The sequence below is a fragment of the Elgaria multicarinata genome, chromosome 5 (genome assembly GCF_023053635.1).
Source record: "Elgaria multicarinata webbii isolate HBS135686 ecotype San Diego chromosome 5, rElgMul1.1.pri, whole genome shotgun sequence".
In the NCBI taxonomy this organism is placed as follows: domain Eukaryota; kingdom Metazoa; phylum Chordata; class Lepidosauria; order Squamata; family Anguidae; genus Elgaria; species Elgaria multicarinata.
This window is the reverse complement of record NC_086175.1, coordinates 99,770,581-99,798,540: the sequence shown is the minus strand read 5'-3', so window position 1 is coordinate 99,798,540 and position 27,960 is coordinate 99,770,581. Positions and strand designations below refer to the sequence as shown.

Here is a 27,960-nt window from a genome sequence, read left to right as displayed (position 1 = left end):
ATGGACTATGAAGAGGATGATGATATCTCCTTTGCAAAATGGATGAGCAGTTTCTGGGGACACAGTGTGACTGATGAAAAGGAAAAAGAAAGTAGAGCACACAAGAAACACCAGGAAAGATCCTTGGGTGAAAGGAGAGCCTCCCTTCCGGTAAGATTCTTGAGTAGAGAAATGTAAAAAGAAAGCAAAACATTGTGGGGTGCAGGGTGTGCGAAGAGTTAATTTAAAAGAATCATCCCTGGTTGTGCTTTTTATATTGTATTTTGTATTTGTGTTTTTAATTTGTTGGTTGTTTTTATGCTCTTCATTGTTTTAATTTTTGTGAACTGCCCAGAGAGCTTTGGCTATTGGGCGCTATAAAAATATAATAAATAAATAATAAATCCCCCATGGTGATATGCATCATATCTATGATTTAATGTTAGATTTTGGAACATGTATTTTTTTTTTTACAATATATGCATAGCAAGGTGTGAATACTAAATATCAGCATTAATGTCAATTCAGTAACTTCAGAGCTAATAAGTAACATGTAAATGAAGGTATCATAGAACTCAGACATGAGGATTACTCAGTATTGAATGAAGAGAATGCCTTTATCCCATAAGATCTGAACCCATATTTGCGCAACAAAAATTAATAGACATGTTTTATCTGAATGCATTAAGTTATAATAGAGGAAAGGTCAAGACAATATTAACGATGAGATGGGAGGCTATCTTAGGCTCTGGCTTGGCTGTTAGCCATTGGGTGTTTTTTTTTTTTGGTGTTTAAACTATTGATTAAAAAGTTACGAATTACAGGGGAGGGGGATAAAAAGCTGGGAAATCTCCCATCCCCTATTGGAAACTCCATGGCTAGATGAGCAACTCAGGGACTAGATTGTGATGAACATTCCCAAAATGTGTGTTCACACACACCCCATTCCAGAATACTTTGTTGAGGGCTCTGCCATCCTTGCATCTGGAAAAGCTCTTAGTGGAATGATGAACTAGAATTCAATCGGAGGGAGCACATAACTTTCTTCCAATACCAATAATCCCTGCCCCCACTAATGTAGCTTCTTTATGATCAGAGCAATTAATAGTTCATAGCTTGGGGTGGGTGTGTCTGTGTGCAATTAGAATGGAAGGATGCATTCCCGGACACACCCACACCCACAAGATAAATTATTATTAGGGGCTTAAGCAAGCCTTTCCTCTTCTTGTTTTCATTTTTCTCTGCTGACCCTGAACTGTCCTCAACATTCCACAGCTCCTGATGGGTAATGAGTATGCTGAGTCCCTAAGGGCACAATCTTATTGATTACTTTCTCACTGCTCGGAAGCTTCTGAATTTAGAGGCTTCCAACATTCCTGTGCCCTGCTAGAAGGGCTGGAGGAGCATGGAGGTGATCTTCGCTTTGTCTCCCTGTCCTCCGTCTTTGGCCATTTTTGCTAGATGGGCTTTTTAGCCCTTGTAGCAAGAGCACTTTTCAGGGGGATGAAGGATAGTGGAAGAGGCTCAGGATATCTCATATCTTGGTGTCTCTGGTCTCCTCCCCTCTGCCAGGAACACCCCTTTTCCACCTCTTCCAAGGTCATTTTTCTGCCTCTAAGGGCAGCTGGCGTGGTTCTTTTTGCACCAGCTATGAGGTGGTTGGGGTCAGATCGCCAACTCCCCTTCCGAGGTCAGTGTGCTGTCTCTGATCTAAGAACTTTTTTCCAAGCAGCCCTATAAGTCCCTGGGACTATAGGATTGCTCTCTAATAGGCGGTTTTGTTTTTTGCAGTTGGTGATGGTTTCTTTTCTTTAATTTACAAACTCCTATTTATTCTACATACCTCCAGAAGTCCTTGAGTATGCAGGAACCCCTAACTTAAAATCACAGAATAGTAGAATTGGAAGGGGCCTATAAGGCCATTGAGTCCAACCCCCTGCTCAATGCAGGAATCTACCTTATAGCATACCTGACAGATGGCTGTCCAGCTGCCTCTTGAATACCTCTAGTGTGGGAGAGCCCATGACCTCCCTAGGTAATTGGTTCCATTATCGTACTGCTCTAACAGTCAGGAAGTTTTTCCTGATGTCCAGCCAGAATCTGGCTTCCTATAACTTGAGCCCGTTATTCTGTGTCCAGCACTCTGGGATGATCAAGAAGAGATCCTGGCCCTCCTCTGTGTGACAACCTTTCAAGTATTTGGAGAGAGCTAACATGTCTTCCTTCAGTCTTCTCAAGGCTAATCATGCCCAGTTCTTTCAGTCTCTCCTCATAGGGCTTTGTTTCCAGACCCCTGATCATCCTTGTAGGTGAGTGGCTTTGCCCAATTTCTCTGCCCAACTCATAAGTGTGGGACAACCAAGTTCTTATTACAAGTGATCCTGACACAAAATGTATCTTCACCTTTGACAGCAGTGCTGCTATTCAGGATGGATGCTAGCCAGGATAATTCATTCTGTTTCGCCCTTACCTCATTTTCCAGTTTTATCTCTATGGCTACTAAGAATGTTCAGTTCTCATTAAGATGTTGTTTTTGGCCTTTTTTAAAACCCCACTTAGGGTTTTTAAAAAAGTTTTTTTGTACTTCTGCAAACCTAGGAGTTCCCTTGAGAATGCAGATACCACCCCCTTGCTTCTCAATTTAGGTCCAATCCTGGCAGCACTTAAAGTTTAATGACCTGTTAAATTTGAAGGTAGACAACGACTGACCCTCACTGGAAGGAACATTTTGTGGACCTATCATACTAAATTCCATGGAACAGTTGCATTTGCCTAACTATTTCATTAAGGGGGTGATCCCCCTGGTATGCACCCGTAATTTTTTGACCTCATTTTTGTGAGTGTGGCAAGTGCTGGTCCCTTACATGATTGCTGCTGCTGTTTGCTCTCCTGCTATTGCACCCGCCCCGCCCCACCCCTTCTCTTTCCCTCTCCAGTTCATTGTTTTTTGTTGGGTGATGGATGTGGTTGCCTCCTCCCCCATCACTCTGGTTTTGTTGTCTAGGGTTTTGCCAATTCAGCGTTTAATCGGCTGGGTGCTGTTTCTGCGGGCAATGAGGGTGGGGTTGGAGCAGTAAAAGTCCGCTCCACCAGCTCAGCACAAGTCCGTTTGTTTGACTGACATACTCAGCAAGCTGGAAGAGAACTGCCTTTTTTAAATCACTTTTTTGGTGTGTTTTTGTACTTTTTATTATATTTATTTTGTATTGTGAGCTTTGTTATATTTTATTCTATTTAAAAATTGTACAACACTAACATAGGATTCTTTAGACCCAGATTATACTCTCATGACTAGATAGCACCTTTTACTCTCAACTCAATTTTTTTTTACTTGTAGATGCTCTCATACATTCTGCTTTTTCATAGATATGGTACAGTACAACATTTATCACTATAATTCTTCTTTAAAAACCCAAGAGATCTGTTTCTGCATGTTTTAATTAGCGCATTTGTGGCTCATTTGTGGATGGAGTGCTTTGAAGACCAGGTCAATATTCACTGCACATAGCAGACAGCCAGTCAAATTGTTGTAGGCCCTTCAACTACCACATTTGTCCCATTTTTATTATTTTTGGAAGAACAGAGTTCCCTGCAATGGGAAGAAGTATACATGACCAACAGGGATGACTTAGTGGATAAAGTGGCAGTTACGGGAACTCTGGGGGAACGTGACCATGTCATACATTAATTCTTGATTATGAAGGAGACAAAAGTTGAGTGTAGCCATACACATACTGTGGATTTTAGGAAAGCTGATTTTAATAAACTCAGAACTATAATAAGTAAGGTCCCATTGCAAGTGAGCCTAATGAGAAAAGGAGTGCAGGATGGGTGGGAGTATTTAAAAAAGGAAATTTTAAAGGCACAGTTACAAACAATTCCAACAAGGAGAAAAGATAGAAGAGGAAATCAATGTGGCTCCACAAAAAGCTTAGAGATGACCTGAAAACAAAAGATACATATAGGAAGTGGAAGGAAGGCCAGGCTACAAAAGAAGAGTACAGACAGGTGGCGCAGAAGTACCGAAATGGCGTCAGGAAGGCTAAAGCTGAGAATGAGCTGAGATTAGCGAGGGATGCTAAAAGCAATAAAAAGGCTTTCTTCAGATACGTGAGTAGTAAAAGACAGAGGAAAGAAATGGTAATTCAATTGCTTAATGAGGATGGCAAATTGATAACAGGTGACAAAGAAAAGGCTGAAGTGCTCAATTCCTACTTTGTCTCAGTCTTCTCCCAAAAGTGGGTCTATGACGCCCCTGGAAAAAGTGAAGCAGAAGTTGAGGGGGCAGGATTACAGTTTGAGATTGATAAACAAATGGTCAAAGAACACCTAATTTCCTTGAATGAGTTCAAATCTCCAGGGCCCGATGAACTGCATCTTAGAGTAATGAAGGAGCTAGTGGAAGAACTCTCAGAACCTTTGTCTATTATCTTTGCAAAATCATGGAAGACGAGTGAAGTGCCGGACGACGAGGAGGGCTAACGTTATCCCTATCTTCAAAAAGGGTAAAAAGGAGGAATCTGGGAACTATAGTCTAGTTAGTCTGACATCCATCCCTGGGAAAATTCTGGAGCAGATTATAAAGAAGTCAATCTGTAAATGCCTTGAAATCAATGCGGTGATCACTAGAAGCCAACATGGATTTGTCAAGAACAAGTCCTGTCAGACAAATTTGATCTCATTTTTTGATAAGGTAACCTCCCTTGTGGACTGTGGGAATGCTGTGGACGTCATATATCTTGACTTCAGCAAAGCTTTTTACAAAGTACCACATGACATTCTGATTAACAAACTAGCTAAAAGTGGGCTAGATGGAACAACTATTAGGTGGATTCACAACTGGCTACAGAATCGGACTCAAAGAGTACTTATCAATGGAATCTTGTCAAACTGGGGAGAATGAAATGAAATTTAATAGGGATAAATGCCAAGTTCTACATCTAGGAAATAGAAACCAAAGGCACAGTTACAAGATGGGGGATACTTGGCTCAGCAATACTACAAACGATAAGGATCTTGGAATTGTTGTAGATTGTAAGCTGAATATGAGCCAACAGTGCGATATGGCGGCAAGAAAGGACACAGACAAGCTGGAGCGTGTTCAGAGGAGGGCAACCAGGATGATTAGGGGTCTGGAAACAAAGCCCTATGAAGAGAGATTGAAAGAACTGGGCATGTTTAGCCTGGAGAAGAGAAGATTGAGGGGAGACATGATAGCACTCTTCAAATACTTAAAAGGTTGTCACACAGAGGAGGGCCAGGATCTCTTCTCGATCCTCCCAGAGTGCAGGACACGGAATAACAGGCTCAAGTTAAAGGAAGCCAGATTCCAGCTGGACATCAGGAAAAACTTCCTGACTGTTAGAGCAGTATGACAATGGAATCAGTTACCTAGGGAGGTTGTGGGCTCTCCCACACTAGAGGCCTTCAAGAGGCAGCTGGACAAGCATCTGTCGGGGATGTTTTAGGGTGGATTCCTGCATTGAGCAGGGGGTTGGACTCGATGGCCTTGTAGGCCCCTTCCAACTCTGCTGTTCTATGATACACACTCTAATTCACTCATTCAAACCTCTATTTTCATTAACTAGCATGTAATTTTAGATGAAATAATGAATTATACCTTTAGCAGTAAAGCTTTTATTGTATGAAATATACACCCAAATGAAGCAGAGTGTTTTTCCTACAGTAGTAACCACACTTAAAATTAATATTGATTTTAGGCACAAACATAATTGAAAATAATCTTCATGCATTTTAGGAAGGATTTCTATGCCCCCTAGACAGCAACTTGGGGGACATAGGATATTTCAGATTCCCAGATCTAAGGTTAGGGACAGTGCTCCAACCCTTGCTCCCCTCGGGAGTGGAGAGAACACGCCAGCTGCTTCTCAGCTATCACAAAGGGAATGTTCCTTTTTTTATATATATAATTTTTTTTATTTTCTACAATACTTAAACATACACATTTACATTCACATAAAAACAACAACAACAACATACTACATAATGTTCAATTTGAATACAAAATCTTATCTTAATAACATAATCAAAATAACCTACAAGTGCACCCCCCACCTCGGGATCTCATTCCTGATTCCAGAATCTCATACTTTCTTCTGCTGGTGGTTTCCCACTTCCTTTTGAAAACACAAATATTAGGAACTGTTTCCAAATTCCTTCAAAATCATTTGATTTAGCTATACCTCTTCTCCATTTAATATTACTTGTTAATTTATCATTAATAGCTATATCCCATACTTCTTTATACCATTCTTCAATAGAATATTCCCCTTGAATCTTCCAGTTCCTAGCTACAATCAATCTTGCTGCAATCAACAAATTCGTTATCAGTTCCTTAGTTTCCTTTTTACATTTAAAATCTTCTTCAAATAGTGACAGCAATGCAACTTTTGGTGTTCGTTCTATCTTCATTTCCACAATTTCTTCAATCTCCAAAAACACCATCTTCCACAATTTCTGAACATAGTTACATTCCCACCACATATGCAAATACGTTCCTTTAACCCCACAACCTCTCCAACAATTTTCAGATTGCTGATTGTTTATCTTATTCAATCTAACCGGAGTTAGGTACCACCTCCATACAATTTTATAATAATTCTCTTTTATTCTTACTGACATATTTCTCAACGCTCTTTGTTTCCATAATCCCTCCCAACCCTGTTGTCCTATTTGTACCTTCAAATCTGTCTCCCAAACCATTTTACCCGAATTATCCACCGTCCCTTTCTCTACCAATATTCTATATAATTCACTCATCAACCCTTTTAACACTGTTCTTTTCTCCCTTTCATTATCTTTCTTAACTATTAGTTCCTCGAACTTTGTTAATTCTCTACACTCTCCATTATCTCTTACCCACTTTTTAGTCCACTGTTCTAATTGCCTATAATTTAACCAAGTTAATTTTTTATCCTTCAAAACCTCTTCCATATCCTCTCTTGTACTCATTCCTCTTAACCAATCCTTTAATTTCATTTTATTTTTTTCTATTAAAACTTTACTTAATCTACTCTTTAATTCCTCCGGGAAATTCTTCAACATTATTACCGGTGACAAAGGAGAGCCGCTTGGAAGCAGCTCCCCTTTATATTTACTCCAAATTTCCCAGTGAAACCTCAAGAGCGGGTTATTTATACTTTCCACCCATTTTTTTTTTCCCTTCCATAAAAAATACATTTTCCAATTTAGTCTCTATATTACTCGTAATTTTTTCTTCCATCCAATCTAATTCCCCTAATCCTGTAATTGCCTCCACTATATATCTTAATCTATTAGCTACATAATATAATTTAATATTCGGGAGACCCAATCCTCCCTTTTTTTGGCTCAAATACCATTTACTTTTATTTACCCTCGCTTTCTTATCACCATTACAATGATTATTTATAATCCTTTGCCAACTTTTTAGCTCTAATTCTGAAATTTTTATTGGTAGCATCCTGAACACAAAATTAATCTTTGCTAAAATCTTCATTTTTATTAATGCTATTCTTCCAAACCAAGATAAATTTAACCTTTTATATTTTTCCAATTTTGCTAAAATCTCTTTTTTTAACACATTTAAATTCTCTTTCTCTAAACTCTCTAATTTCTGTGTAATTTTTATTCCCAAATATCTAATCTGATTCTTAACTCTAATTTCTCTTCCCTTTTCTTCCCAATCCTTCTCTTCCTTTTTAGTATAATTAAACAACATCAATTCTGATTTAGACCAATTTATTTTTAACCCCGTAATATCCTCAAATTCTCTCAATTGTTGTTTAATTCTCCCCATCTTCTCTATTGGATTCTTTATCGTCAACAACGTGTCGTCTGCAAACATATTCAATTTAATTTCCTTCATACTACCTATTCCTTCAATCTCCTCATCTTCTCGTATTGCATTCGCCAATAATTCCATTACCATTACAAATAGGACTGGTGAGAGCGGACAACCTTGCCTTGTCCCTCTGGCTAGTCGTATCTTATCTGTCACACCATCATTCACTACCACTACGGCTGTATTTTGAGAGTATAACTGTTCTATTATCGCTTTAAATTTATTTCCAAACCCCATTTTATTTATAACCATCTTTAAAGCTTGCCAGCTCACACAATCAAAAGCCTTAAAAATATCCAATGCCAGAATTCCCGCTTTAACCCTAGACTTATTTATCACCTGTATTGCATTTAATACTCTTCCCACTAAATTAGGCATCTGTCTACCTGCCACAAATCCACATTGATCCTCCCCTATATATTCCTCTATAAATTTATTCAACCGCCTTGCTAAGATAGTTGAAAAAAGCTTAGCATCTTGGTTTATTAATGAAATAGGTCTATATGAATCAGGGACAGTCAAATCTTTATCTGGTTTTGGTATTAAAATTATTAATGAGTGTTCCCATGATTCTGGCGTTCTATCCCCTTCCAATATGGAATTAAACAAATTTATTAATTTTGGTATTAAAATTCCTTTAAAAACCTTATAATATTCTGGTCCTAAACCGTCTACCCCCGGTGATTTACCCGGCTTCAGGTTCTCAATTACTTCTTCTACTTCTCCTTGCGTTATTACCTTCTCCATTAACTCTTTATGCTCTATTTTTATTCTCTTCTTTATATATTTTTCTATATAAGCTTCCAACTTTTGTTTTTGAGTATCCTTTCCCTTATACAATTCCTGATAAAACTCCTGAAAAATCTTTACTTTATCCTTCATTGTATGACAATACTTCCCTTGTTTATCCTTCAAAATCCCTATCCCGTTCCTGGCTTTTTCTTTTTGTGTGAGCCAGGCAAGCACTTTAGAATTCCTGTTACTGTTTTCAAAATACTCCCTTTTCATATATATTAAATTCTTTTGAACCTCCTCTAAATTTAAATTTTCTAATTGTTTTTTCTTTGCCTGTATTTCTATTAATTTATATTTATTTTTATGTTGCCAATAATCTTTCTCCATTTTCTTAATCTCTTCCTCCAATTGTTCCTGCTCTGCTACTTGTTGCCTTCTTAAATTACACATTTCTCTAATACATATCCCTCTCGATACTGCCTTCATGGTATCCCAAACTACTGCCCTTGACGTTCCTCCCTTCTCATTAATTTCCCAAGCCTCTATCATTTCTCTTTGCATTTTTTCTACCACCTTATTATACTTCAAAAGTTTTGTGTTTAGTTTCCACCTAAACGCTTCCTTATAATTCTTTTTAACTGTAAATTCTAAACTTAACAATGCATGGTCCGTTACCTTTATTACCCCCATTTCCATTTTACATACCTTACTTGCAAACTCTTTTGAAACCATTATATAATCTATTCTAGAGTATGTCTGATGAACTGAGGAGTAATAAGAAAATCCCGGATTCAAGCCATTCAGTAAACGCCAACAATCTACATAATCTTTTTCTTTTACTAGTTTATTCAATATAGTAATATTATTTCTTTTTTCCACATTTGTGGGGTTTGATCTATCCACTCTATTATTCATTACCATATTAAAATCCCCAGCTAAAATTAGATATCCTTCCCTAAACTCCTCTATTTCATTAAAAAAAATCATAAAAAACTCTCTATGTCTCTCATTAGGGGCATAAACATTTACTAATGTATATTGTTCACTTTCTATTTTCCCCTTTATCATAAGATATCTACCATTATCATCCTTTCTTACAGTTTCCAATATGAATCCACTTTTTTTTGAAATCAAAATTGCTACTCCATTTTTCTTTGATGTCCCTAATGACTTCTCATAATAAACAGACCACCTTGTCCGGATTTCATTTACGCCATCAAATTTTTGGTGTGTTTCTTGCAACATAATAATATCCGATCTTTCTTTATTTAACATTTGTTCTATTCTCCTCCTTTTCACGACTGCCCCCAAACCTTTAACATTGAGCGTTGATACTTTAATATTCTTATTCATAATCACCCACAAAGGGAATGTTCCTGTGGGATGGGAGGGTCTGGGTTAAGCTGTATCCACAGGCCTCTCCAGCCTTCTTTCCTCCCCCTCCACAGCGCTCCAGCTAGATGGGCGAAAAAGTCCATCTAGCTAAAATGCAGAGCAGGAACAACAATGGAGGCAACGATAGTCTTCACCACTGCTCCCGCTCTGCACTGGATGCTAGCAAACCTCCCAATTCCGAGGCTATGATCATCAGACACGGATATCATAGGACTGTGCCCTTAAGAAACTATTGTAATGATGCCACAAACTCTTGTTGGTTGACAAGGGAATCCTGCATAAGGTTGACTGCCACTAGCTCTGATTGTGGTCAAATGCATTGGAGTTCACACTTTCCTGAATTGGGGGCCTCCTCAAAGAGCAAAGATCTCCACTTTCCTAGCGCCATGAAGGAGAACGTAGAAACAGCTTGGCTGGTTTTCCTTATACTCTGTACGGCTCTGCTGGATGAGGAGCCTTAGCAGGATCCAACCTCCAATTTATCTCCCCCAGTAGCATGAAACAAGCAGTAATGTGCCGTTCTATAACCTAGGGCATGTCTACACCTTAAGTGTGTAGAGGGAGGGAGGGGGGAAGATCGCGGACTTACCTGCTTCCGCGATCATCCCCCAGTGTCTTGACAGCCGTGTGACGTCCCGCAAGTATGGAGGGATGTTATGGCCATTTTTTCCCTTAAAAAACAGGGAAGAAGAGTGCAATTGCGCTCCACCGAAAAAGTGATTTTAAAAAACCCTGAACCCTCTTGCCACCCCTGATGGGCATGGACTGCCCCCATGCCACTCTGTGCCCATTTCAAGAGCCCTGTTACTCGTGGGGAGGAAGGGACGACCCAGGAGCAGCGGCCCCATGGCCCCCATGGCTCCTCAGGATGGTCCCAGGACCACAGAAAACTCGGGTTTCCCATGGTCCCAGATATCCTGGGAAAGTCTCTTGTTGCCCCCGGGATCTCCTGTGCATCATTTGGATGCACAGGGACGATCTAGGAACTACCTCGGGATATAGGGCTGGTAGTGGTTCCAAAATAAAAGAGTTCATTTACAGCTAGGTCAGGGTTACAAATAGGTTTAGGCAAAGCAAGCAGATATCATGAAAATAAAATGTAACAGTTTAAAGCTCTAATTAGCCTAGATATTCTTAATGAAGAATCTCAGAGATATGTTTTGATTCAGGCAGCCCTTTGGCATATAAACTGATCTGCTGCTGAATGGGTTTTTAAAATTTGGTGCTGGTGCTTATTTCTTTGTTGTCTTTTAGTTGTGTTTTAATTCGTTTTTATGCTGTTTCAATTAACTTTTTGTTTTAATTCGTTTTTGTTTTGTTTTGTTAACATGATAGATAAGTTACCACGAATTGAGAAGCTACATTCGATTTTTAGAAACAGGCACGTTATTCTGAGGCCTTTCTCTTTACACTTTAGTGATCAAATAGAAGTAAATATATTCACTGCACAGGAAGCAATTAGTAGTACTAGTTAAAACAAAGAGAACAGTGTTGATGGGAAAACAGTGAATTACAAATTTTAGAGAACCTAGGATGTCCATGTGCCCTACTTTACAGAGGGTGGTCCTCTATTTGAAGGTATCCTCTATTTGAAGAGCTGTCCACTCCAAGTCCGGTTTAAAGATATAAAGGCCATAAGAGACCTTGAAGCCCATCAACAATTAGCTTGTGGACAGCAGACTGAATAGGCATAATGTCCCTTGGTCGCAGCCTTTCAAACTATGGTGGGATGTGTTGTATTCTATTCACTACAGTAGTAAATTCTACATCTGCATTTCTAGATATATATTGGCATATGCAAATATTATGCAAATCTCCACATGTTTTTGGTGATGCTTTTCCTAAATGACCATCTAAAGAGAACCTTATTGCAAAGTTTGAAGAAATGCCATTTCTTGCCTCCCCCCTAACATTCTATTGCAGTAAACTTAAGTACCAGGGAATTACTGGGATGTTTTGAGAATGCCAATATTAATAATCTTAATAAGGGTATCACAGTTACTTAAAACAGTAGTTAACAGTATATTCAATCAAAGCAAAATTGCAGAAATGAAAGCGTAATCTTTCTCTTTATGGAATCTGCTGCTATTGCAGTTTTCTACCATGGAGTTGCTGGGCTAAGTAGCCCAAGATGCACATACCCATATAGCATATGCAAACAGAAGTGTTTATAGCAGCAATAGTATAATTAACGTAGTGTTTCACCGACAGAAAGGAGGAGAGGTGAAGTTGATGAGCTGGGCCTGGGATTGAGCTGAAAAGAATAAATTTATAAAAGGGCAGTTTGGAATGCAATAGAATACAATTTGGAATACTGTAGATAATTATTGGCTCCAAATATTAATAACAGTATCAGCATAAGACCATTCACACAGACCTTACCTCAGAAACATCGTATCATGTCATTGATATTAAGGCAGGAGTATTATAATCCTGTTTACTGATGGTGTCATATGTTTCTATATCATCAAAATAATTATCATCAGAAGTGATATATCTTTTTACAAGCGAGGGGGAAAGTTTTAAAAGATTTTTGTGAAATATTTTCACAACAAACCTGTTAAAAGGATCTTTTATTTTGTACCAGATTTCTGTATAAAGCCTATTTATATTTTTATTGAATAAGGTTTCATTATTATTTTTATAGGCCAAGCTTTCTTCTATCCACACAAGACTTCATGCTTCTGCCAAGATCCCATCACCAGGCCATCTGAAGGGTTGCAAAGAATTGCGAAAAGACCAAGATACAAAATGCCATTGTCATACGAAAGCATGCAAAAAATCCTTGAATGGTCATTCTTCTCAAGGGACAAGTGGCCCAAACAGTAGATCAAACTCCATCCAGGAGTTTTCAGAATCCTTTGAAAGGCAACTGCATTTCAAAAACAAGCGCTCAGTTTCTTTGGTAGGTAACTATTTTTAAAATCCTTGAAGAAATTCATGTCAGAGGTTTGCTTTGTATATTCTAATCTAACTTAATTCCATAGCAGTGTTTTTAAATTATAGTGATTTAAATTGTAATGGTGAAGTGGATGAGTGTGAAAAATGTTTAGCCCACCCACTGCTTTATACTGTGCAATCATCTATATTACTACCAGTTGGATATCAATATGGAATAATTATTTAGTCTAACTATACATGCCTACTTAGAACCAAGCCTCATTAAGTTTAATGGCACTTACACCCAGTCAAGTGAGTATGATTTCAGTCTAAGTTTACCTAAGAGGTCAGAACTGAATGGCATTTCCAGACATCCACCAGAGCAATTCCACACCTATTTTATTATATTTCTTAAAAGTACTTTTTCTATTTAAATGTAACTTACTTCTATCTTTCAGTATACTTTACGAATATTAAAAACATTGACCTACAAATCAAAAACCATCAAAATCACAGAGTATTTTTTGGGGAAAGGGTGTTTGGAAAATGGGGGTGTTGCCGTTCCCTGTACTGCAGCAGCGTCATCTAATATTGCTGTTCCCTTTCCAGCCTCTTCCAACAGTTTTCCCTTTCAGATCCCTTATAAGGGAGCTGGGGAGGGCTCCATAAAGGTTGTTGACCAATATAGTACCAGGCACCTTCATAGATTTCAAAGGAAATTTCCCTTCTTGTTCCTTCAGAACAGGTTTCTCATAAATTAAAGGGACTGGCCAGATTGCCAACAATCAGCAGGATGAATCACTCCCTTTTCAAACTTAGAGCAAATCTACACAGAGTCATCGGGGCGCCCTGAAGGCGCTTGCGTGTGCCTCCAGGGTGCCCCGAAACTCCTAGTGTAGCTCCTTATCCTCAGGCCAGAAGAGGAGGAGGCGGTGGCGGAGGCGGCCCCGCATCGCCCCTCGCGGGGACAGGGCGAAAAGTTTCCGGGCTCTCCGGCCTGGGGTTAGCCTGACAGTCCAACAGATCTGGAGGGCACCAGGTTGGGCAAGGCTGCTCTAGTGTGTGTCTTGTTCACTTTTGTCTGCATTTTCAACTGGGCTTATGTATTATCCAGGCATGGATTCTGCCCATGTTCTGTTCTTTCCGACCATTTCTGAGTGTAGTAATGGATTATATAAACTGCTGTTCCCTGTGACAGTTGCTTTTAAGCTTTTTCTTTGCTTTTCCCTGCTTAGTATTTTTATGCTACCAGCTCCTGATCAGCAGCCAGCCTCATTCTCAGCATTTCCCCCCACCCACCCCCATGTATCTGCTCGGTCAATCATCAATATTTTTCCTCACTTTACATTTACTAACTTTACTTCAAGTGGCTGGGTGTAGAACTTGCACATGTTTATTTCAAGGCAGAAAATCTAATGCTCAGGTTGTTATCCTACCTTATAAATTATCTTACATTGAAAGCCTGTGTGATGTAGCAGACACTGTAGGATCAGGACATGAAAAACCAGGATTCAAAACCCTGTTCAGTCATAAGCTCATTGAGCGATTTTGAGGCAGTCACTATCTCTCAGTTTAATATACCTCACAGTTTGTTGCGAAGATAAAATGTGGATGGGGACTACTACACCATGAATGCAGTCCAATGATGATGTCAGTGGTGCTTGTTTTCTTAAGTGAAAGGGGCTTCTCAAATAATCTGCAGCTATGTGGTGTAATTCAGGTTCCCTAGAGAAGTAGATTTTTGTTTATATTTTGATACAAATTGTACTGAAAGAACTATATCTTTCTGTTGCATGATTTATTTTAGTAATTTCTCTCCAACCCTGACATTGACCTGATGCACATGTCATGACAACAACTCCTGGGTTGTTTATCCCAGGAATTGCCAGGGATGAGAGGAACATGCATGTTGCACGCAAGGTCTTTCCGCTTTTAATTTACAACCCAGGAATGCCCCAGTCTTGGGTTGTTTCATGACTGGGCTGTTTATGAATTCAACAACTCAGAGTTAACCCATTGTTTGTTGTTGGGTTAACTCTGAGTTGTTTAAACCATAAACAACCCAGAATTTCTGGGTTTGCACATCATGAAACAACCCAGTAACTAGGCATCCCAAGGTTGTCAATTAAAAGCAGAAATGGCTCACAGACAACTCATGCACTGCACCCATCCCAGTTAACCCACCCTGGGTTAAACATTATGTTAGAGGAAGGAGGAAATCACACTCCCTGGATATCTAATGAAACTATGCCTACACAAAAAATGTCATGTGATTTCTTTACATACCCAAATCCCAGTCAGTGTGGTCCACCATTTTACCATTGGTTGCGACCAATCAACTCTTGGAAACCTTTGCAGTTGTGTAGGAATATATTCGCATACACTGAGAAATTGGGATTTGAATGCATAAGCACATTGTGAAGCCAGCACACCATGAAACCAGGAAACATCCTCTTTACCATGTGCTCCAACTTATTCGCATACTGTCACAAAACATTTTAGTGTGTTACTAAGATTTTGATTATTGAGGTTGATTTGGATCATGCATTATTAGTGCAAACAGAAGATGTGAGAATCACTCACAGTTTTGTTTCCCTGCAAATAATATACACTTTACAGTTCTGAGATGAATTCATGGATGTTACTGCAGGTAAGATCCTTGTCTCAATGACTTATATTGTCAAGTAATCCCCACTTCTCTGGTAAGAAATCTAGAGATAGCATTATACCATACAGTTTAATTTCATTCTTATGAGGAAGCACTGAAGAATTGTATTGTCCTTGTTATATTTATTTTATTTTTTTAAAATATACAAGCAGAGCATTTTGGAGGCAATAGTTTGTACTGTTCCCTTTATTACCTCCATCTTAGGTAGCCAAAAGCAGAAGGAGTGGGATTGTAGAAACAAAGAAAGCTTTATTAAGTACAACAGTAAGTTATTGAATAATAAACAAGTAAATCTTAAATGGTTCTATCAATATAGGTTCTCTCATACATAATTCCGCAAAATATACAAGCAGAGCACATTGCAAGCAATAGTATGTGCATCAGATATACAAAACAACAATGTGGACTCCTTGCCCTCCCTCCCTGACCAGTTTTCAATTAGCTAAACTTTTGAAATTTACAATTATAAATTATAATTTATCATCCCTCTCTGGCTTTAAATTCAAACAGTGCTATCCACTGTTTCTCTGCTCCTCCCTCCAGCTCCTGATCACTGTCACATTTCAAAGGCAGGGAGAGAGTTTTCCAGGCCTTTAAGGAACACATCCTCAGTCATTATGGAACATTAAGTTGCTGTAGGGGTTGGGGGAGTCAAGTCCCTGACTATCCTTTATTTCTTGGGCAGAACCATAAAGGTAGGCCCATTCATGCTAATCCAGAGGGCACAACACCATGTTATCTTATTTGCTGGGAAAGAAGCAAAGGCATGAGCACTTCCCACATTTGCTATACAGAATTAGTTAATATGTGAACTAGCATTTTTAAAACAGAAACAAACCCACAAACACTGCTAAGAAAGTTTAAATAATAGATAAGATTAATTTTGCTAATGGTACAAAAATATTTTAAATTACACAGCTGCAACTCTGAGGTTTCCCCCCATAACTCCTCTGTGTTTTTCCCCATAATTCCTCTGTTAGCAGAAAGTTCAGCATAACTGTTCCCTGTTCTACTTATGGAGCTAAGAAAGGAGGATAATACACACACAGACACATACAGAGATGATTAACATTAGTTTGGTATGTTACTTGGTATTGGGATATGGAGGTATGTAGTACTTTTCAACTCTGTAATACTTCAGGGAAATATAATGTCTATATTTTCATTTTAAAGGTTGACCTCACTTTTTCTTTAGCTATACAAAATCATGTCTGTAAATACCACTAAACCCGGAAACTATGTGGAGCTTTCTCAAATATGGTATGTTCTTCAGTCTTCCCAATTTAATATACTTGAGAGAACTACAACAAAATTTTATGGGCTATTCTTACTCTTAAAATTGGTATGTTCAAATGTTTGCATTCAATCCACGTTGTCTGGCTACACTGAAAAATAAAAAGGGGAAGAGGGACACTATTTCTGTATCCCCAGTGCCCCCCTCCCATAATTTGCATCTAGGATAATTAATAAATTTCACTACTTGGTGAGATGCGTGAAGCCAAGACAACACAATCAAGAATGTTAATGGCTTCATGCTGATCTGCTTTAAATGAGAAAATAGCAAGATGGGCTGAATTTTTTCTCTCTCTCCCTCAGAGCCCTTTATGTTGTTGTTCATCCCACTTAGATGTACAGGAAATCATGATTATAGGGAAGCCCAAATTTCAGTTGACCGATGCATGCAACAACATCTCAGGTTTTTTAAAAATCCCTGGGTTGTTGTGAACAAGCCAATGTGCTAGTTCATATGGTTCAATTGCACCCATTAGTAGCAGGAGTGGCTAACCAACCCAGAGATGCTCCATGCCTGTGTTTGTTTAATGTGACGTCCAAACCTGGAACTTGGATTTGTCTCTCCCCTGACAAACCAGAGTTAGAACTCAAGGTTAAGCCATGGATTCCAACTCTGGCTTCTCAGGAGAGAAACAAGCCAGAGTTTTGGATTCAGATAGCATGCTAATGAAATCTGGGACAAAGTGTTCCTGAGCTGTTTAGCCACATCCACTATAAGAAGATCCAAGTGGGAGTGCTCAAGCCATGGTGACTTGTACAGTGGCTCATTCAGAACAACTCTGTGTTTAAAAACACACACAAAACTTTGGCTATCATGGTGTGTGAACCAGACTAATAAGACTGCTGTGGCAGAGTTAGGTAACCTAAATTGTTACTTTTTTCATTTCCTGAGATAAATGATGACCTTGTTATGGTGGGATTTAACTGTAATTTTCAGTATGATTTTTCTTTCAGGAACCTGAAGGGATGAAAGAGAGGAGAGAGAGAGAGAAACTGCATATTCCTAAGAGCAGATCTCACAAGAAAACGGGAGAAAAGAAGGAACTAAAGACAGAGCAAGAGGAAGGAGAACATTATGGCCCCATTCAGAAGACACCTTAAACCATGGCTTTAACCACGGTGGTTAAGCCAGAAAGCTGAGCTGTGTTAGGAAGACAGCTTAAATCACAGCTTTAATCATGGTGAATAAAACAAAAAGCCTTATTCACCATGGTTAAAGCTGTGGTTTAAGGTGTCTTCTGAACACAGCTCGGCTTTCTGGCTTAACCACCGTGGTTAAAGCCATGGTTTAAGGTGTCTTCTGAACGGGCCCAGTGTGGAGTTTCCGGCTAGAAAGAATAGTTAGTAATTCCCATGACGTACAGGCATAAAGAAGAAATGTGATTGTACAAATTATTATAGATTGACTTTTTTATTCAAACAGAAAGGATATAAAATATATTCTAACATGTAGTTTTTATTCCCTAAAATTTGCAGATCTTAGTTAAAGTAGAACAGACCATTAAGTTATAATTAAAATAATTTGTATTGCTTTGAAGCTGTTAGGTTGGCCTGCTAATCTTTTCTTTATTAAATCAGAAGCATTAGTTTTGATATAAATCAAAATAAGCAATTAACTCAGATGTAACTATAAAGAAATTTGTTTGTTTACAAAGGAAAATATAAATAGAAGACTCCATGGTTGTATAAAGCCACATGAAAATAGCTTTTGTTAAAACTAGAAGTTAAGCCAAGACTTATTGGTAGGCTCAATAAAATAAATAAAAAATAAATCTATAAATATTAACATCCTGCACAGTATCAAGTAATCTATAGTAGAACCTGTATGTAGCCACAAACAAATTCTTATTCTGGATATACTACATTAACCCAAGGTTTTTCTGCCCATGAAAGTAGCATACACATATTAGATATTATTCCAGAACATCTGTATAAATGGGGGGGGGGGATACTGCAAATTAAACAGAACCAAACACTCACTGAACCCATCTAAAACAACTTCTTAGGGTTGGTCTAAGAGATTTTGCTGTCAAAGGAGGAGGACAAGATGTCCTCCAATACCTTGCTGATACTTCCCAACTCCTGGCATCTGCTGCCTAAGGCAGCTGACTCATTCTACCCAATGATGGGGCCAGTACTGCCTCTTCTTGTATCATTCTAACTTGCTATGCTCCCATTATTTCATCAACATCTCTTTTGCCACATTTTAGTGTGCTTCCCCCTCTAACTTTTCACTTGGAACTAGTAAAGGTTCCATTACTACTTTTCCATCTCATTTATCACAATACCATGTCCCTGTCCAATATTAAGTGCCATCTTGTCCTTTCCAGAAATCATATGTCTTCTCAGGTCTAAACTACTTTTGGAGGTGGTGGTAGATCTACATCTTTGAATATGCCTGTTTGCAGCTTTTTCTCCTCCCCACTAGGTGGGGAGAGCCCTAGTTGGGGAAAAGCACCTGAAGGGTTGGATTATAGATTTAAGAGAGGCTTTTGGTTGAACTATAGAGAAGTCAGCAGTCCTAGAACGTCATCACACAGGGGGAAATCGTGTTTTCTTACCGTCACTTCTCTGCCCACTTCAGTTTTTCATTACTTCCTCTTTCCTCTTGGAGAGGAAAGAGGAAGTAAACAAAACCCATGTGGCCCATTCAGGGGGCATTTTTATCATGACTCTTTTCCTGCGCACAGCAGGAAATCACGGTACACTCTATTTTAAAAAGAAAGTTGGATTAAAAGGGGTCTATTTTGTGACAGAAAACGAGAAGGAGGCGGATGTCGTCTAAAGGATGTGTGAACATCCGTAAGTGAGCAGTAGTGAGCGTGCGATAAAATGCTCATCTGAACATGATTAATATTGGGTAAGCCCTATTAGACACATTGGGAGTTAATTCTGAGTAAATATACATAGGATTGTTCTGACAGTGCCCCTGTCCTTGGTCCCTTTTGGATTTTCATTTGTACCCACTCTTTCCACCTTACATATGCACGGGGCAGTCCAGGATTTAAAGATGTAAGGCTGCCACTGTAATGTGTAGTTTGGCTTCAATAATCACTAAATGATCTTCGTTTCCATAATACTGGCATGTTATAGCCCAAAGAAATTTCCCAGAAGCCCATGTTTCCCATAATTCCAGATGGCCAAAAGAAATCCATAGCACTACCCCTTCAGTGCAACTAGAATAGTGAGGTTCACATGTAGGGAAGAAACTATTTACTAAATTCTTCCTTGCTGTACCCATTAGTTATGCTTCCATGTACTGTGATGAACCTCACACCAAATAGGTTCTAAATAGGAATTGGCTAATAGGATTAGAGAAGAAGGAAGATAGATAATGTTAGGGAAGAGAATCATGGTTGTTGGAAGTCCCAACTGTGATTCCCTGTTACTCTCAGTCTCATTTTTGTTACTTTTATTTGATCTTAAGGTAGGTGCTTAGCATGAATTATCTGTCTTTGAAAAGCTGATGCTTTGCAAGTTCATTATTAAATTAAGCACAGTATTTTGGTTTTTTAAAAATGTAATAAAAGTTATAAAATTTGTTAGCCACTGTTATCTTGTATAATATGTTTCTATTTTAATTAAAACCAAATTGAAAATGAAATATACTGTGTCCAATAAAAGCCAATTTAAAAATGAAATATGCTGTATCAAATATGTTGTGTTGTGGTTCTTTCAATGAACTGGATATTTTATAATAATAGTTCGGATTTTCAAAAGAACATAACAGTGAAATCCTCAGTAGAGTTACTCAGAAGTAAGCCCCACTTTGTTCAACAGGACATGGAGTTCCATCACACCAGCAATTTATCACACACTTGCCATGCCTTGTATGTAGTTTTGTAGCCCGGTACTCACATGTCCAAGTCCTGCACTCATTTCACCACTTCCCCTCCATGTTTCATTTCTCTTTGGAGTGGGGAAAGTTTGATTCCCCCCCCCCAATGTGAAATAAATGTGCTTCTCCTGTGTATTGCTGTCATTGCGTTCTATCTGACTATCCCGTTCTTTGTTGGGGGCATGTGTGCCTAAGGGTGGTCTCGCTAACAAAAGAGGAGGGTGGGGTGGTTCTTCATTCAACCATGAAGGGGGAGGGAAAGAGGTCCCATTTAACTCTAAAACTACATTTTCACCTTAAAAGAAATGCAGAAAATGCACTGGGACACGTGGTGGTGGTTCACCCCTGTGAAGCTTCGCAGTTAAAGACTTTTAAAGAAATGGAGTGAGGCAGTGCACATTCAGTCCTCCTCCCTTTTAGTTTGCTGAGTCGGTCCATCATACTTTCGCTCCTCCAACTCAGTTTATAAGGATCCTAGGAAAAGCATTGTGTGTTCTCCCCCTCTGCCACTTTCTCCTAAGTTTTACAGTGCAACAATGCTCCATTGAAACAAGGATAGGTAAACCAGTCCATGGACATGCAAGGGATTAACTTTCCCCAATCTCTTAATCACTTAAATACACCATTGCATCGTTACACTATTTCAGCCTACCAGAATTGCAAACATGTGGACTTCACATTGGTGGACTATGGGGAAAGGGTTTAAGGGGGGAAATTAAAAAAATCCTTAAAATCAAGGCATGAAAGGAACTGATTCAAACTTGGGGTGGCTTAAGCCCTCCTTAAGAGCTATCATCATGCCAAGTTTGATCTCTTTATCAGGTCCCCTCCTTTGCTTACCTTGAAGCAAAGGAGGGGACCTGACCAACTTTACAAAAGACCACCCTTTGAAATGAGCAAAACAAACCTTTGCTCCTCCCCTGTAAACCTTTTCCCAGGCCAAGGGACAGCAACAGTCTCGGCCCATGCGCTCCCTCCTGCTTCCTACAAATGGCCTCCCTTCCTTTTTGTTTGTTTAATATGATCTTAGGGGAAAGTGTAGCGTGTTGTTTTACCGTAATTGTGCAGTTTCAGGCTGCTGTACTATTGTATTTGCACAGAAATAAATGTTTTTTAAAAAAATAAAAATTAACTGCAGGGGAAAGGAGAACGTAGGGGGTGGGGTGAGGGATTTTGCCAGCATAGTAGCACTCCAGGTGAAAAGAAGATACATCATCTGAAAGAGCACAACAACAACGACTCAGAAACGGAGGGGGAAACCATGGATGAAAACCGGATAAAAAAAAGTAGGTGTGATGGAGCTCTTACGCTGAGCTAAATGTACATACAATTGCACCTCAGTGGGACTTTTCGTCTGATTCAACATTGGAAGAGTCATCCGAAGTGGGGCCTGGAAGGAGCAGAGTAGCAGACTCACTAGCATCCTTGCTTGTGTCAGCCAGGGCAGAAGGTGGGAGAAGCTGGAGCTACGCTAGCTCCAGGAACAAAGCAGCTTTGGATACAGCAGATTCAAACCCAGCTTCTTCCCACTGAGGGAGCAACTCAGTTTGAGTTTTTCCACCTACTGTTGCTGGCAGGGGAACGACCAGAGGTAATTTACTACCTGTCCAGGCACAGTGGGAGCCTCTGCTTCAGCTGAGCCCCCACCCCACTCGTAGAGGCCAGTGGGGAAGTACCATCATGCCATTCTAAACTCCAACCATCATCATCATGGAGTTAGGATTGTGCTCCATCAATCTGAATCAACAGAACTTCTAGGTGAATGACTTAAGAATCATAGTGTCTATTGGAGGTTATTTTCCAAGATTATCTCTTTTGTAGGACCATAATGTAAGATTCTGCATCTGAAGCATGTGCTCTACCATTGAACTACTGCCCCAATCAACATTTTGAATTGGGCTTGGAAACACAATGGAAGTCAATGGAGTTGTTCTCCCTGACATATTAGCTTTCTGTGTTGAGTGACATTTTCCCCCATGCGGAAGCATTCTGTATTCCTTGCAGTTTGAAGTGCTACAGTTTAGACACTGGCTTAGCACCTCATCCGCCATGTGTTAGAACTAGACCTCTCTCTATTAGAGGGAAAAAAGAGGCACACAGACTAGGCAATCCAATTTAACACACCGACTCTACACATGAGACTACCTTTAAATATGTTCCTGGACAGCTAGTTCTGTGTGTGATCTGACATCTACTAGGTGTCCTTATATCTTGCAGAGAAGGGTGTCACTTTTCATTTAAATAAACAGGGAAGTAACATTAGCAGTCACTGTACTGGGGCAAGAAAATGTATTAGTAGGGAAGTTATGGTATGCTGATGTCTTTTTTTTTTTTTGGTCAAATACTGTAGTCAATGCAGCAATTTTTGTAAGATGACAAATATGTCATCTGCTTTCAGCTGTTTGTTTTTTTAAATGATGTAACATTTGTCTTTCCAAGCTTATTTTAAGTTGTTAGTACATCTTCAGAAACAACTTGTTCCATTTGCTAACTCTCCTAAAGAAAGACAGCTGTTTTCCCCTACCTACCTGAGACTCTAGTTTAGGAATCTGCTGCTTAGCAGTTTTCTCCATTGTAAAAGAGGGATGCATTGGTGTTTTGACTTGCCAGTCATGCAGATGTTCAGTAAGATTCAGATTTTACTCCACCACCTTTTGCAGATAATCTTCATTGCTCTCTTTTCATTGTTCATGGTGTCCCTCATCTTAATAAAAACAGCCAGGTTGGTTCTTAGTTTGAACAAACTAAAAAGAAAACTGAAGAAGCGCTTACTTTCTGAAAATATGAAAATAAGCACCCCCAGTCACTAAGCATTTATTTAAGAAAAAAACCCATGACAATAAATGTGTCATGCTTTCTACAGTAACAAATGTTGCTTGCAATAAACAATTTAAGCAGGAGGCAAGCATTATGTCATGCAAATTCCTCATGTAATGAAGTTTTCATTCATAGTTATTATTTTAAACATTATCTTTCAAAGGTATTTGGTCAGAATTCTTTATTTGATTTTTATCCTGCCCCTCCTCACAAAAGGTAGCATCCAATGTTAGTCCTACTTAGAGTAGACCCACTGAAATGAATGGGAATAAAGTTAGTCATGACTAACTTAAGTCCCATTCATTTCAGTGGGTCTACTTGGACTAAAATTGGATACTATCCAAAGAGCCAAAGGTGTCTAAAACCTACGTAAAATGCAATACAACACACACACACCATTAAAATCATAATTCTAAAATCACAAATATGTAATAAAATACAATAAAATCATCACTGTAATAAGCAGAAGAGCAACTAGAGCTGTGTCACTGAACTCAATGGGGCTTACTTCTGAGAAGACATGCAATGGATCGTGCAGGAAAGCTTCCCACTGAAACCAAATAGACCTGCCCTTAAGTTTGTCCGAGTGGTGCTCCGACATTTTAAGACTGCACCTGCTGTTAAGAATTACTGGTTTTAATAGGTGTTTCTTGTTGTACCCCTGGGGTTTTCTCAGAAGTCATAGAAAAATGCATTTATCTAAGACACGATGCCTGAAATAAAACTTAGTGTAGAGTAGGAGAGGGCAGAAGGTAGACTGTGATCTACTGGTAGATCTCCAGGTCTATCGTACTTTCAGTCCTTCAACTCAATTTATAAGGATCCTGGGTGTTCTTTTTCTGTGTGTTCTTTTTCTCCCCCCACCTTCTCCTAAGTTTTACAGTGCAACAATACTTCATTGAAACGAGGATAGATAAACCAGTCTGTGGACAGGCAAGGGGTTGACATTCCCTAATCCCTTAGGTACACCATTGCATCAGCAGGACAAGGTATCTGCTTTTCATGGTTCCCTTAACTACTGCAGTCCTCCATGAGACATCCCATACTGTTCCAGAAGGTTCCCTAACCTGCAAGATGGACTATGTAGGAGGACAATGGACGGAGGGCTGTAGTGGAGATGGGAAGTGCTTCCTCTTGTGCAAACAGAAATGCTTTCCCACTGGTGCAAAGCCACCACTGGGTACAATCCATAATATCCTACTTAGTATCTTCTATCTGCCAATGGAAAAGCCACGGATCTCCTCCAGTGGGAGTTGGTAGCCACTGTGGCTGGAGAGGCGTAAAGTGGGTCACCAGGGATGGCGTTTTCTCCACAAGGCAAGGTGGTAAACGTGAACAACAGCACAAAAGAGCATCATCACACAGGGAAAATCGCATTTGCTTACCATTGATTCTCCGCCCCAGCATTTGTCCCTAATTACTTCCTCTTTTGAAAGAGGCAGTAAACAACATGCACATAGTTTATTCAGTGGATTGTTTTGATCCCGCTGCTTCTCCTGCACACAGCAGGAGATAGCGGCAATTTCCATCTTTAAAATAAATCAGATTTACTGGGTTTTTTTGTGGTGTGAAGAAGGCTAGAAGGGGCGGGACGTGCGTGGAAGGCAGATGTTGTCGTGAGAGGGACACGTAAGAATCCGTGAATGCCCAGTAACAAGTGAGTAATAAAATGCCCGTCTGATGGAGCTCCTACTGAATAATAAATATCCACACCTTATTCAAAGAATAACCATTTGGGCTGAACTAGCAGATAAATTCAGAAATTGAACTGAGGGGCCTTCTTACATCTTTGCCACCCAGGAAATAAAAATCTGCAGGTTATTTTCAAATGATGACTTATTCAGGGAAATACAGTTGCACTTTATTATATTGTGCTACTTATTTTTTTCTGGATTGAAATTTTTTAATTGACTAGACATATTTAGTGTAGATAAATTGCACTTTAGTATATTTATTGTGTTACTTGGATTAAGGTTTTTAATTGACTAGACAGATTTAGTGTAGATAATTTATCAGGCTTGCTTTTCCTTTGTGTTTTTTAAATTAAAATCTAATTAAGAGTCCTCATATTAGTGTCTAGCTGTGCATTCTCTGACTCTACATTCACATGCAGAATGTATCCACATAGATTGGATTACCTTATTCTTAAGGCAGTTTTTGTCTGAAGACTCCTTTCTCTAAAAGTCAGCCTCATTGTTAAGAGGTGTTGGAATATTCAACTTCTTGTCACACATGTGATGAAGATCATAGGAGAGCTACATCAGCAGAATTATTAGATCAGCAGTGATGTCATCAGACAATGAACTTGTACTAAAATAGCTTTTGGATTCAAAGCATATTCAATACTAACATGTCATATTTCTCTTAATGTATATGTTTGTATACACATACTAGTCTGTGTATATATTGCACAGAGAGCAGGACAAGAGAAGAAGGCAGATTCCCTTTCCTTGTGTCTTTCAATTTATAAACCTGAGGGCAGGGAATGTCTAATTCATGTTTTTGTAAGCTGCTTGGGACCCTCTTTTGGCTGAAGAATGGGATAAAAATGCTTTAAATAAATAAATGATGGTGAATAGAAATAGAACTTGCTCTAAGCAGCTGAGATACAACTTACAACCCTAGAGGACACAGAGCAGCTGCTTGTGATTTGCTTTCTCCTGTCTTTAAAGAGTTAAAGACCAGGAGAATGAAAGCCATGAGTGTAGCTTTCTGTGTTTACCCATCTCACCTCTGGGCTAGCTAGAGTAATAGTAACTGACAGAAATCCTGGGGGTTTCTTTTCTGTTGTGGTGATGCTAATATCTGAAAAGATCTAACTCCTTTATATGTCTGGAAGTTTTGAGATGCAGAGGGTTTGATTATCAGCCATATAGTATCAGTTGCTGTCTCAGTCTTAAAGTCCTTGATGGCTATGTGATTTTTCGGAAAACAGGGTAAGAAAATTAATAACATGATTAATGAATTTGGCTAAAATGAAGTATTATATTATGTAAATATATAAAATTCAGAAAAAGAAGTGCAATATTGATCTGGGGAATGAGATGAGGTTGACCCTTCTCCTTGCTGGAAAATTATTAAAAGGCTAAGATTATTAACATTGTCCTCCTTTTATTGTTTTATTAGGGTGACCATATGAAAATGAGGATCTTAAACAGTTGTATAGAAAAGGGAATTTCAGCAGGTTCATTTACATGTATGCAGCACCTGGTGAAATTCTTTCTTCATCACAACAGTTAAAGTTGCAGGTGCCCTACCCTCTTTTGTATCTAGTCAAGAGGGCAGGGCTCCTGCAGCTTTAACTGTTGTGATGAAGAGGGAATTTCATCAGGTGCTGCATGCATACAAATGAAACCTGCTGAATCCCCTTTTCTGCACAACTGTTAAAGATACAGGAGCCCTGTCCTCCTTTTCAAATGGTCACCCTAGTTTTATGAACTTCTTATTAAGTTCAGCTCTATAAAAAAGAAAGCTTTTTTAGTAACAACTCAGGAGTTCCCTACAGAATTTAATGTTGTGCACCAGACCAGGCTGTTAGCTAAACGATGGTTGTTTTAAGCATCCTCGGAAATGTAAATAGAAAGGTGGAATTCCTAAATGCCGAAAAGGGAACCATAACAAAACCTCTAGAGGAAACACCTGTTGTATAACTCCAACGAGCACTCACAGTGAGGAAAAACAAAGCAAACCCTCTATTTGAAAGAGTCTGAGCTGCTAGAAGGCACTCTCTGAAAAACGTAAGGGCAGTGAAGGCTGGTTGCTCTGATGTTGGTGGGACTATGAATCCATTCTGGGTTTCAACCAGACCTCTAAGGGAGCTATCCGAGGTGCTGGACCCAATCCCCAAAATAGGAGAGCTCCTTTAGAGTTCTCGCTGAAACCCAGCATGGTTTCACAGCCCCACCGACATCGGAGCCACCAGCCTCCACTGCATTAGGGAATCCCTCTCTTTCTTCCGAGAAGCGGCAAGGCAGGGTTCTCCGCCACTGAAATCCGTGGCTTCAAGCCGGCCAATGGGCGCCCGTTCTGTCCATGGAGGACCCTCCACGCCCGGACACTCTCCCTCCCTCCGCTTCGGGCCCCCTCCACCTCAGTGCCACATCACTGCGGCCTCGGCTGTCCTGCTTCTCTCCGCCGACAGAGGGCGCCTGGGCGCCTCGGGCGTGGTGGGTCTTCTTCGAGACGGACTCCTCCTGCAGCCCATCCGGAGGCGAAAGGAGGCAAAAGCCACCAATGGGAAGCGGCGGCGGGGCGGAGCGTTGCGTGAGAAGCGGCCGGCGTGACTGCCCCAGCGATGGAGCCGGGAGAGGCACATCTGGGTAGCCGGAGAGGAGGGCGGGATGGAGGCGGGGAAGGAGGAGGAGGAGGAGGAAAGTAGCGGGAGCATCTCTTGCAGACAGCAGCTTGACCCTTTCCTAGGATAACGATGAGATCAGCCGCACGTCCACCGCTACAGGCTGAGGTTCATAGGAAGTTCCAAAGAGGAGTCCAAAACTAACAAAGTTGCAAAGA

The 27,960-nt window shown here is 39.6% G+C and overlaps 1 protein-coding gene across 1 annotated transcript; it reads left to right on the top strand.

Moving 5' to 3' along the window:
- Nucleotides 1-27,731, top strand: LNP1 (leukemia NUP98 fusion partner 1). The gene is made up of 4 exons (XM_063127714.1): nucleotides 1-150; nucleotides 12,600-12,857; nucleotides 17,748-17,871; nucleotides 27,412-27,731. Exons 1-4 carry the CDS (start codon nucleotides 1-3, stop codon nucleotides 27,729-27,731), a joined length of 852 nt encoding a protein of 283 aa, XP_062983784.1.
- Nucleotides 27,732-27,960: the final 229 nt, after the last annotated feature.